The sequence below is a fragment of the Neopsephotus bourkii genome, unplaced genomic scaffold (assembly GCF_033783945.1).
Source record: "Neopsephotus bourkii isolate Nb327-2 ecotype Australia unplaced genomic scaffold, CSIRO-AGI_Nbou_v1 NB_1036, whole genome shotgun sequence".
Classification (NCBI taxonomy): Eukaryota; Metazoa; Chordata; class Aves; order Psittaciformes; family Psittacidae; genus Neopsephotus; species Neopsephotus bourkii.
Genome location: NW_026901525.1, coordinates 3,959,908 through 3,971,950, shown reverse-complemented (window position 1 = coordinate 3,971,950; position 12,043 = coordinate 3,959,908). Strand labels below are relative to the sequence as shown.

Genomic DNA, 12,043 nt, shown 5'->3' with positions numbered 1-12,043 from the left:
CCATTACAGCAGGTCAATCAGAGCCCAGCAAGAGAAAACGCTGCTCCCAGTTCCCCAGCAATGCCAATGGGCTCCTGGAAACCTGGCCCAGGCTGCAGGAGGCATGTGTGACATCTAGGACAGGCTGAAGCCAGCGGCAGAGGCTGGGTCAGTGGATGAGCTCCAAGTGGAGCAATGAACCAAAGGGAGAAAGAGAGACCAGACGGACAATGGGAGTGACCAGCTCTGCCTTGCTCCTTATCCAAGAAGTCCAGATTGCTCAGCACTGCCTTCCAAAAGATCCCATCTGTCCCAGCTTCCCATGTTAGAAATCCTGCACTTACTGCAATGATAAGCAAGGAAGGAAAGCATCAGGAGGGAAGAGGGACAGCACACCCCAAGAAAACATGAGCTGACATTCAGTCCATACCAGAGCGGAGAAGATGACCGGGAGAGGAGGGAGAAAGCAACAAAGATGTCTGTAGTGGGATTTAATTCCAGTGGGTTCAATCCAGTCAAGGCAAAACTGCTACATCTGGTGACATGGGGACTGCAAGGAGACTACTCTTTGGGTCATACTGTGGCTTCTTGCTAGAATAATTGACTGGGGTGACAAGAGGAGTGACTGTCAGTGACCCGAATCCCACGTAACTGCATCAACAGAGAAACACACACACCCAAGATCTGCAGGAGAGTGGGAAGGGAAACAATGAAGTCATTGCCCACGCCTGTCCTTACCTGAGAAGGTGATGTTGAAACCCTCATAGGACATGGAGAAGTCTGAGATGAAGCGAATCTGTGCAGAGAAGTTTCCAAAGAGCCCTGCACTGAACGGGGCAGGGAGCCGAGAGCCCGTCAGCTGCTTCAGGGGCTGAGCAAAGCTGGTGTTTTCAGTGATCAGGAGGTAGTCGTGGCCGTTCTCCAAGTGAAAGGTATGGAAGGTGAAGAACACACCTGCAAGGGACGAGAAAGAGGTGTGTTTGTGTGGCACCCCTCTGGCCCGCAGCCAAAGCCCCTCTCCTCTCCCTGAGAGGACACCAGTATCCAATCCCTCTTTCCCAGCAGCAGCAGCCCAATCAAGAAGGAAAAGGGCACTGAAAATCACGGACGTGTTTATGTTAGAAAGGAAACAGAGGAGAAAAGGAAAACGAGAATCTGAGAAGCAAAGCGAGCCCTACACTTCTGTGCCCGTTATACTGGCAAAAATAACCCCCCAACACGTCCAGCTACAGAAAAAGCAGGCAAACAATGGGTAACTATTTTGCTGCTTCTTCCAAATTCAGTTTCAGCTTTTTGAAACATTCTGGTGAGAAGACTGTGACCTTGCAGCATTTGCAAATGTACAAGGAAGGAGTAATGGATTACTTAAAGCATCCTTCACACCTACAGACACAAACCAGCGAGCACCTCAGGCCTGTGCAGAGGCCTCCAGCTAGGTGATTTTCCATGCTGGAATTCAAATGCAATTAGAAACACTTATTCTCTGGAAAATAAATTCCATCTTTGGAAAACAAAAACGGCAGCGGCAGCTTTCAGAGAGCAGAGCAAGGCAGGGTCTTGTATCAAACCCCTGCCACATCACCGTCACACAAAGTTAACAAGCTAAAGCAATGCCTAGCAATAAAAAAGCCTCTTTGCATTCATATGGCTTCTTTCATCTGAGGATCTTAGCACGCTGAGCACCACGGGGCAGGCTCTGAGCCCCTGCTCAGGCTGAATGGGGCTTTGCTCTCCTCACACCACCACTAACCCCAGCAGGGCTATCTGCAGAGACACAGGCTCCCCTGTGCAAGCCCAAGAGCTGCGATCTGGTCTTCATCAGTCACAGCCAGAGCCCTTCCTCCTCACACAGATCAGGAGTGCCCAGTGGCAGGACCAAGTTATCTCAGTTAAGCCAGTGATTAACAACATGGAGCCTGCCAGGCTGCTGAGACCCAAGGGCTGTCTTGCTCTGCATCCCATCCCTGCCAAAGTACAGCATCACCTGCTTCCCAAGTGAGCACAGGAAACCTGTACAGAAGGATCAGAGGAATAATCTCCTCCTTGCTCCCCATTAATTTCTGGAGATCAGGATGTGACCAACCTAGAGACTGATTAAAGCTCTGGAGCATGAGATTTAATACCCATCCCAACAGGTTTTTGTCAGCATCAAATTATAACTCTGAATATTCCATTTATCCCTATGCCTATCCAGTTTGTTTTTGAAGGTTTACTGGTCACATGCAAGCGGTTTCCTTTCAATAAATGAAGGTCAGAGGGGCTGGTAACCAATACAAAGCCTTTCCCACAGAAATCACTGCATTGGGAAGGAGCAGAGCACACAGGGCATCTCCACAGCCACCTTTTCCCTTCATCTTTATCCCTGCACAGCAGCTCCTTGCACTTTGCTCATCTCCAGCGTTCCAGCAGAAGTTTTTGTGTGGCTCACTACTTAGTGATGACTGAAAGGGGTCTCGACTTTGACAACTCCTTCACTATATCCAAGTAAATATTATATGGAGTCTGGCAAAGAGGTTTTAGTTCCACTGTTCCCCATAAAACTCCAAAAAGGCAGGAAACATGGAATGGTTTCCGAATGCTCGTTATTCTCACCAGCAGTACGGTCAATCAAAAACAGTATGACCTGTTTTGGCCTGAAAACCTGGGTGAGATGCAGTGAATACAAAATACTTTCAGTTTTCCCTGCTTATCAACTGACAGCCAATTTACACCCTTGGTTTTACAAACCCCAACCTAAAGGAATAGGAATCGCTCCACCAAAATCAACACACCAACAGAGGAACACAAGTGCAATTCAGTCCCCAGGACCAGGAGGACTGCCCCTGATTCCAGGTCTTTTAGAACAAGCCCAATCACAGGGCATGAGGCCTCTCCAGCAGCAGAGCCAGTTAATGGCTGTGTAACTGTAGCCATAAGGGCTAATTATAAACTCATTTTAAAGGATTTGTGACTCTGATTAAACCTTTGCTCTGCTCTGAAATTTACTGTGGCACAAAATGTCTCTGCAAATGCAGGCTTGGTTTTGGTTTCTCTCCCCCCACCCTATTTTCTGTAAAAGAAAACAGCAAAACAAATTATAGGGAAAACAAATCACTTTGAAGTTCTCAGATTAAAACTAATAGCCTGTTTTTAAACGTTTAAATACCTTTAAAATTAAGCTGCTTTTAAACTCAATTTGTACAGCTCTTGAGTCCATGAAGTAAATCAGTGTCTGCAGCCATATAAAAATAACTATTAGAACAACAGCTTGTTTAAATTAGGGGGCTCGTGCGCTGCCATGTGCAAGATGTTCATAAAGATCTGGGAGCGAATAACTTGAGTCCAGGTTTTATGGCGCAGTTCATCCCTGCTCAGCCTGGCTCGGCAGGGAATAGTTGGCTGGACTGGGAAGCACAGGCTCTGAGCTCTGTTCTGGTTTGGGGGAACTGAAAGCCTTCCCATGCCTGGGGCAGCAGCACTGCTGCAAGCCCAAGCAGTGTGGCATGAGCAACGTGGGTGTGGGGAACTAGAACAAGAGAAGTCAGGTACCACAGCAAACACTTCAGTAAACGTAACACCAAATGGCCCCAGTGATCCCGATGCATCCCGTGGTCTCCAAGAACAGGGACCTGAAAGGCAAAGCACAGAGAGAAGGCTCTGCCCTGATGAAGCAGGTAACTGGGAATGGTGCTCAGCTCCACCTTTTTTTTGAAGCCTGTTCTGTTCTCCAAGGACTGAATTAATTCCATTTCAGTGGCGCTGGCTCAGGATCACACTGTTCTACTGCTCTTCACTGAGGAATGAGAAGGAACGTTGCAGGAATGCAGAAGAGAGCTGGGAGAAGCTTGTTGCAATGCATTACATAGCAGTTAACACAGTGATGGCTGGGAAAGGAGCTCATTAAGGAAAGCAGGATATTGTTGCAAGGGAAGGGATGCTTACGTGCACGTGTGGATGTGTACGCATGCTCTCACCAGCGCAGCCCAGCAGTTAAACACATTCCAACATCTCCCACCAAACAGTGGAGAAAAAGGCATCTTTGGTTTTCATCTCCTTTCACTGCACTGGGAAATAAGCACGGGGTTTTCCTAACATGAAGTCGGCTGCATGCCACCTTATTATAACTGTACAGCATCCTCTATCTAACCTCTCCTCTTGCCCTAACCTCCAACTGGATTTGGAGATTTCCTGCATCCAAGCAGGGTGAAGCTTTCCTAGCCCAGAAAGCTCCACAGGCACAAGGGTGATCCTGCCATGGGGTGCAGCACTGCCCTGCAGAAGGGATCCCACCCTATGCTGCAGTTCATTGAGAGCGAGAACAACCCTGGAGGGAGGATACCAGCAGTGGCTAAGGAGAGGGATGAAAATACCAAACCAAACACAATAGGAATACGCTCCTTTCACTGAAGAGATTCCTCTATTCCAAACACTCAGGGTCTTTTCTCAGAACCTTATCCTCCCCCTTCCAGCACACCTTGTAGGTAATGAGCAGTTGAAACTCTTGTCAGAGACCCCTCTACGTCTTCAACCAGCTGGATTTACAGAGCACCCCATGGTCTGATCTTCCACTGTTCATTACCCGCAGCTAAGGCCAGGCTTCCATCTGCTAAAGCTCGGACCAGCTTTTCAGAGAGCTCAACATCAGCTTCCCCCAGTGTGACAAGCATGGTCCAGGTGAAGACGGTGAGATCCAGACATGAATTCTCTGGATCATGCAGAACTGCACCACACTAAGGAATGGGTGCTTTCCTGTACTAATGAACTGGCCACAGCAGGATCTTTTACAGGACAGGGGACAAAAAGCCCTAGACTTATGCAGACATACCCCTGCTAATACCCCTGAAATAACCCATACCCCTGAAAATACTGTGTTTTATCAAGCCTGGCTTAGCTTGGTCAGGAGACTTTCTTTTGCTGCTGTCATAAAAGCACCCAGGCCATCACACCTGCACTTTCTCATATAAAAGAGTGTCAGTTTGCTGTCTTATGCTTAGCTTAGCTACAGGATAATGCAGTGCCTCATCAGAGAGCTGAATCTGAGGCAGAGTGGATTAATGAGGAGCGGTGGATTGCTGCTACTCAACAGAATACTTTTCACAGCATGTGATAGCTCCCTTAATGCACTGTGCTGTTCATTGACAAGTTTATTTGCTGTAATACAAATGGTATTTGCAAAATTGGCTCATGATAGCTCCCGTCGTGCTGATATCCGGTACAATGAGACAGTGGCATAAGAGCCATAAAGCTCCATAAAGGGTTTATACCCTTTGTGCTTAGCCTAGGCAGATACTGGCTGGATCAAGAGAAATTACCCCCTGCCCTTGTACATAAAACTTGCTCTCTAATCCTCAGTGATCATTTTCTTGACGTTTTCCTGCAAGATAAAAGACTGGCCTGAGTTGCACAGGAGATTGGACTAAATAGATCAGCACTTTGCCTCTGTGCTGGCAATGCTCCTCACTAGTGGGGGATTGAGAGCTGCAGAACAAGGACAGAGCTGGCGAAAGAAAGCACATCCCATGATGGTACCCACCATTACTGGGAGACAAACTCCTGGTTTATACAGGGAGCACCTGTCTCCCACCGACCACCATCCTTCAGCCCATCTCTAAAACCACTGCAAGCTAAAGGCTTCTCACCTTTTCCATGGGATGCTTCTATTGTCCACGTGCAGTTCAAGTTATTTGGATAAAAATCCGGGAAGCCTGGGGACAGGATGGTGCCACTGGAACCACGAATGTAACCTCCACACAGAGCTGCAGGCAGAAATAATAACGAACGAATTGAGCAATCCCAACTCCACCATCAGCTGGAGGAATCTCACTTCTTGTCAATGGCAAAACAAAGCCCACCCCACCAAAATCAAACACAGGCCAGAGGTCAAACACCGCTGTGAGCATAGTTTCTGCAGATGAAGCGTTTGCCACCTCACAGTATCACAGTATGTTAGAGATTGGAAGGGACCTCAAAAGCTCATCCAGTCCAATCCCCCTGCCGGAGCAGGAACACCTAGATAAGGTTACACAGGAACGTGTCCAGGCGGGTTTTGAATGTCTCCAGAGAAGGAGACTCCACAACCTCCCTGGGCAGCCTGGTCCAGTGTTCTGTCACCTCACTGAGAAGAAGTTTCTTCTCAAGTTTAGGTGGAACCTCTTGTGTTCCAGTTTGTACCCATTGCCCCTTGTCCTATCATTGTTTGCCACTGAGAAGAGCCTGGCTCCATCCTCGTGACACTCCCCCTTTATATATTTATATACACTAATAAGGTCACCCCTCAATCTCCTCCTCTCCAAACTATAGAGACCCAGCTCCCTCAGTCTTTCCTCATAAGGGAGATGCTCCACTCCCTTCATCATCTCAGTTGCCCTGCGCTGGACTCTCTCCAGCAGGTCCCTGTCCCTCTTAAACTGAGGGGCCCAGAACTGGACACAATATTCCAGATGAGGTCTCACCAGGGCAGAGTAGAGGGGAAGGAGGACCTCTCTCGACCTACTAACCACCCCCCTTCTAATACACCCCAGGATGCCATTGGCCTTCTTGGCCACAAGGGCACAGTGTCGGCTCATGGTCACCCTGTCGTCCACTAGGACCCCCAGGTCCCTCTCCCCTACACTGCTCTCTAACCTCCTGCAGATGTTACCCCCCGTGCTCCTCACCCTCACAGCTGGGCAGCGGCCGGCTCCACTGGAAGTTGGGCTCGCACTCCAGCGCTTCGCTGTCGCTCAGGGTGTAGCCGGGATCGCAGCTGAACGTCACCAGCGCTCCCACGTAGAAATCATTCCCGTGGCGCTGGCCATTGACCGGGATGCCTGGATCCAAGCAGTGGTCCGACTGGAGCTTCACAGCTGCGGCAAACAAACCCACTCGTGTCAGAGCGCCCGGTGGCTGCAGAGCTGCAAGGTGCTGTGACTGAACTGGGGGAAGTTCAACTCCGCCTAGGAGCTCAAAGTCCTACTGGTTAGCTCCAACGGGAGAGGATGAAATGGATGGAGGAGGTCAAAGCTGCCTCCTAAAATCAGTAATAGTCCGTAGATGCTAAAATAAACAGGAAAACTCTAAGCAAGCAAGTCAGAAAGCAGAACTGCTCCTTCCCTTGCAGCAGCTTCACACTCTCCAGTCACTGGAGCAGTGCTAACTGCCTGGCAAAGGGGAAAAGTGAGTCCAGCAGGCTCTGACTGAGAGCACTGTTCTGCTGGTGAACATGGAATTAGGTGAGTAACTTCCACTTACTTTCGTATCGGATCTGAAAGCCTATATCAGAGTGGCTTTTGTCAGTGGTGAAGAGGAGGTAGAGGTAGTTGCTGGTGCTGATGAGGAACTGGGGCACCTGAGTCCCATCATAGACACCTATCAAGGGGGAAGAATAGGACCGGCCATCTCGCACTTCCAGGGTGTCGTAATTCACTTCTGTCTTAAACCTGAAAGGGGCACAAGAATAGGTCTGTGGAAAACCAGTATCACTAACTTTTCTTCACTGCAGTTCCAAATGTGCCCTCATGACTGGAAGGCATCACATGCCATGGGGCGAAACATGGTTCTGTTTCTATGGCCTGACCTTCAGCTGAGAGAGCATCTTCCCAAGAACATGTCATTCCCCTCCTACCCATTTCAGCTTCTGATCCTTTGCCTGCTTCATGTGCTGACACCAAACAGCCTTTGCAGTGACAAATGTCTTCTGCTAAATGCACAATCACCTCCCAGGCACAGAGACCCAGCTTCAAGAAAGCTCAGCCCTCCTCAAACATGAGATCCAGGGCAAGTCAAGAGACTTCAGTGCGCAGGATCCTCACTGCTGCTCCACGCTGAACACGTGGGAGCTCAGCCTCCACAAACATCCTACGCGTGTCTGAAACAGCACTGCCAATGAGCAGGAGTTAGTCAAAACAAGAAGGGAAAAAACCCACCATTCCCCACCTTTTCTTCAGGAAAGTGAGGTGAATCCTAACCTCTTGTCAGGAGGTAATTAACAAAAGGGAAGGGAAAGAGAGAACGCGGCTGCCGAACCCAGCACTGAGCGGTTCGTTCCCCTCTCCTCTGCTGGAGCCAGGGAGAACCAGCCCAGAGAGGAACCCTTTGAGGAGCCCAAGGTGGGTACCTGTCAAACGTGATCTTGATGGGGTAGCCCGGCTGGGCCTCTATGACCCACGCGCAGCTCAGCGAGTCCTTGTAGAAGCCAGGCCAGCCCGGGGAGAGGATGGTTCCGCTGGGCGATGTTAAGTGGCCCCCGCAGGGTGCTGAGGACAAGGACATGACAAGATTGAGGCATGATGGGGTGCACTCCTCCCCCGGGCAGTCTGCCCTGCCATGCAGCAGCTCCCATGCACTACTGCTTCTCATGTGTTTCTCATCAGCTCCAGATGATCAACCCGGTCTAATGGAAGGTGCCACTGCCCGAGGCACAGGGTTGGAAGAGGATGAGCTTTAAGGTCCCTTCTGACCCAAACCATCCTATGATTCTATGAAATAACAACACTAGCTGGTAGGAAATTGCCTTTTCAGCTTAAACTGAAGATACAGCAGCCTGCTGCTGTATCTGTGGGAGTCAGCAGCCTGACCTTGTGCAGTGGCTCTAAGGAGACAGGGTATAACAATAATTATTAGATATAAAACCAGAGAAAACTGCAAGGTCAGTTTGCATTTCAGCAGCTGCAGGTGCCAGAAAATCTTTCATATTTGTGGTAATTGAGTCATGTCTTTTCTACCACGAGGGACATCACAAGACACTGGCATTTATTCCGCACTGTGGTCCCTTGCGCCATCAGCAGAAGCTGAAGGCACATCATCATCTCTTCTGGAAAAAGCACACTGGATCTGATGGACCAGAGGTACAAAATCCTATCACCCTCAATAACTGCAGCATACTGTCCTCTAAAGAAACTAAATGGGATGGAAAAAACGTGTTCCCCCTGCTCAGCACTCTGCAGGATTCAACGCCCTGGTGTTTCTTTATGTCCGAGTCCCTGGTGCTGCTCACACGTGCCTTGTGTGGCTCTATAAACCTCCTCCTTCTTTAAAAAGCTAATTAAAATGTTCACTTAACCGAGTGCACAGCGAAGGGTGAGCCAGAGAAAGCACCACTGCGATCACAGAGAAAAAGCACAAGTTAATGTCCCAAGGTTATCAAAGCTTCCCAAGATAAAAGTTCATTAGAATTGTATTATTTAATGTATTTTTCCTTTCTGCACTTACAAATACATAAACTTCAAGGCTTCTGCAAGCAATGGCAGCCCTGAATCAAACCTGCAGACATTTTAGTGCCTGCTGATTGCCACAGAAAAATTATACAAGATTATAAAAAAGTTCAGCTTCTTTTATGGAAAGTTGTTGAACACAATTGACACCTTCTTCTTTCAATCTGGAAGACAATGAATGGGGCTGATTGTGCCATTTCTGCTGCTCATCCACTCAACAATGCAGGACCAAATTATTTCTCAGTATTACAGTACTATGTCTCAATAGCACGGTACTTGTTAGTCAAATTACTGTAAATACCAGAGCAGCGCATCACTGCCCTGGGAACAGAGGGCAGGGGAAGACTTTTCACTTTGTTTTCTGTTTTTCCATAGTAGAAGCTTTAAAGGACTAGAGAAAAAGCTGTGAAATCTGGATTAAAGCCTTTCATCCAAGCCACATTTCTGGGTTAGCTATTGTAGCTGCTGTAGCAAAGACATGTAAATGCAGAACTTGTGGCTCTCAACTGTCAGAGTCCATCAGACCGGACTGATACTGAGGAAGACATGCTGAAGGTACATGCATGTTCACTTCTCACAGTCGAGATCTGTACCTTTTGCTTCTTTCATTATATACATATTATACATTTCATTATATAAATATTATACATTTAAACATTATACGTGTGCCAAAAATCAGGACAGAAAAATGTCACCGTGTATCTTTCCATTTTCTTATTCCCTTCCTGACAAGAGTAGCAGGGAAGCTTTGAGCCATCAGTAAACCAAAGCCTTTTATGATTGTTATGAGCAAAATGCCTGTTGCAACAAGAACTGAGCTAATAAAAATAATCCCCATCATTTATTGCACAGAAAACTGAGTTCAGTGCTTGGAGGTTGATGGGCTGGCTCCTCCTCCTCAGCAAACTCTTCTGTGCTGCCAACACCTTCCAGAGCTGCGTGAAATCCTGGCCGTAACTGAGAAGCTGAAGGTTAGAACTAAGTCCAGGAGTCCTTCAGCTCTCAACAAGAGCCTCTGCCTATATGATGGCAGCACTGTGCATCCTCCCTATGTGTTATCTGACTGGGACCTTGACAGAACTGTTATGCCTTTTCCCCAGAACACCAGGGATCATTCTCCCTCCAGGCTGCATGTACAGACTAGTAGGAAAGATGATAGAATTCACCTTCACATCTGAGCACTGCGTTGTTCCAGACCACGTTTCCTTCCTTCAAGATGCAGGTGATGGTTTCTGAGCCATGGGTCCTAATGAAGCCCTCATCACACAGGAAGGACACTGAGCTGCCAAGCTGGAGGCTGTCACCAAATCGCTTTCCATTCACAGGCACGCCAGGGTCAGGGCATTCGTTGTGCCTAAATGCTAAGAAGGAAAGAAAGAGTGTAGTGAGTTTCTGCCCCTGTCCAATGCAAAAGTATGCTGGACCACACACTTAGCAATTAAGCAATACTTTCTACATAGGCAATAGTACTTGTTCTTGCCCCTTGACACTGGGACAGACTCAAAGGGAAGACCAAACAAAGGGACCTGAATTTGACCCAGCAGAGCGTGGGCGAGTCAGCCTGTGCCAGATACACATCACCACCTCTTCTCTAAGACGCCCAGGTGCGTGTTCTCACCGTTCAACTTTCCATCTGGTTGAAGTTACTTAGATTTTTCTGTCCCCTGTCTCCATTACAAGTGTTCACTTGCACCCTGAGAGAGGAAGGATGAGATTAAAGCCATTTGCATCTAAGAGGTGCTGGGATACGGCAGCAACAGGGGCCACAAACCCTGCAGAACCCTCAAACTGCAGAACCAAATCGTTGCCTTAGCCATCTTTCACATATGAAAATACACAAATACTCAAAATAAAGACTTTACAAAACTCAAAGGCATCTGCATAGAGGGACATCAGTTAACCATTAATGAGAAAAAATTAAAATTAAAGCTTTAAGGCCCTGTAGTTAAAAGTAAGGGTCCTCTCAGCATACTCTGTGATTGACTGCCATGTACCCCACTTGTCATCATTACCGGGATAAAATGAAGGACACACAGCAATTACCTTCCTAGGTGTTGCAAAGCTGCACGTGGACTTGCACAGACACACAGCTCTGTCTAAAGGCCTGCCCTTCTCCAGCAGCTAAAAACTAGGCCAGAAAGTAAGTCTATAGCCTTCACCCCCCATTAAGTGCATAATTATGTACTAGATCTTCACACGCTGGGAGGTGGTCTTCAGAGATGAGCAGCATATTAAAGATTAAAGCCTCCAGATTAATTACACACACATGCTTTTAATATCTTTAATGCACTTGACCAAATTCAGACGAGTTCGGGATTTCTTACAGAGCATCATTACTCTTCTAACAATCTTGTTAGATACACTGCTGAAGGGGAAAACACAGGCTGAAGCTGTTCTCTGTGCTCTGGTATCTGTCCCCTGTAGCAGGATGTTGTCTCCTCTCTCATACCTGAACTGGGATGGCAAAGTATCTGAGAAAGACTCAGCAGCTCCCTTTTGGTATTCAAGCAGTCAGAACACATTAACTGACACAAACTTAAGAGTCATTTACAACAATAAAGAATTTGCTTTAAAAATGTCTTCATTCAGGAGGACAGCCACAGCTCCCAGCACGGGTACGTAACGTATCAGAGACGCAAACTGGAGGGACCAGCAGTGTTCTGGGATGAGCTGTCTGCCCCTCACAGCATCTAGGGCTCAATCCTGGCTATGTGATACTACCATACACAACCCACTTCACCTGATGAACCTTCTGCCTGCTGGAGTGTGGCAAATGATTCCTTAAGACCTCTGATTTTATTTTTTTGAATAAAGAGGATTTGCAATCATGGCTCCAAGGGCTGTTAATTCAGCTGTGCCACTAAAGGCTATTGTAACAAAGTCATTTATCAGTT

At 47.7% G+C, this 12,043-nt stretch overlaps 1 protein-coding gene across 2 annotated transcripts in view; it reads right to left on the bottom strand.

Annotated features, from left to right (window-relative positions):
* The window catches only part of CSMD2 (CUB and Sushi multiple domains 2), a 285,979-nt gene that overhangs the window by 88,179 nt on the left and 185,757 nt on the right, over nucleotides 1-12,043 (bottom strand). For both annotated transcript variants that reach the window (XM_061360820.1, XM_061360821.1), the window contains 6 exons: nucleotides 10,316-10,510; nucleotides 8,054-8,192; nucleotides 7,189-7,376; nucleotides 6,615-6,803; nucleotides 5,598-5,714; nucleotides 718-933 (listed from right to left, as the gene is read on the bottom strand). In XM_061360820.1, the coding sequence (XP_061216804.1) occupies nucleotides 718-933; nucleotides 5,598-5,714; nucleotides 6,615-6,803; nucleotides 7,189-7,376; nucleotides 8,054-8,192; nucleotides 10,316-10,510 (1,044 nt within the window). The remainder of the gene's footprint in view (nucleotides 1-717; nucleotides 934-5,597; nucleotides 5,715-6,614; nucleotides 6,804-7,188; nucleotides 7,377-8,053; nucleotides 8,193-10,315; nucleotides 10,511-12,043) is intronic.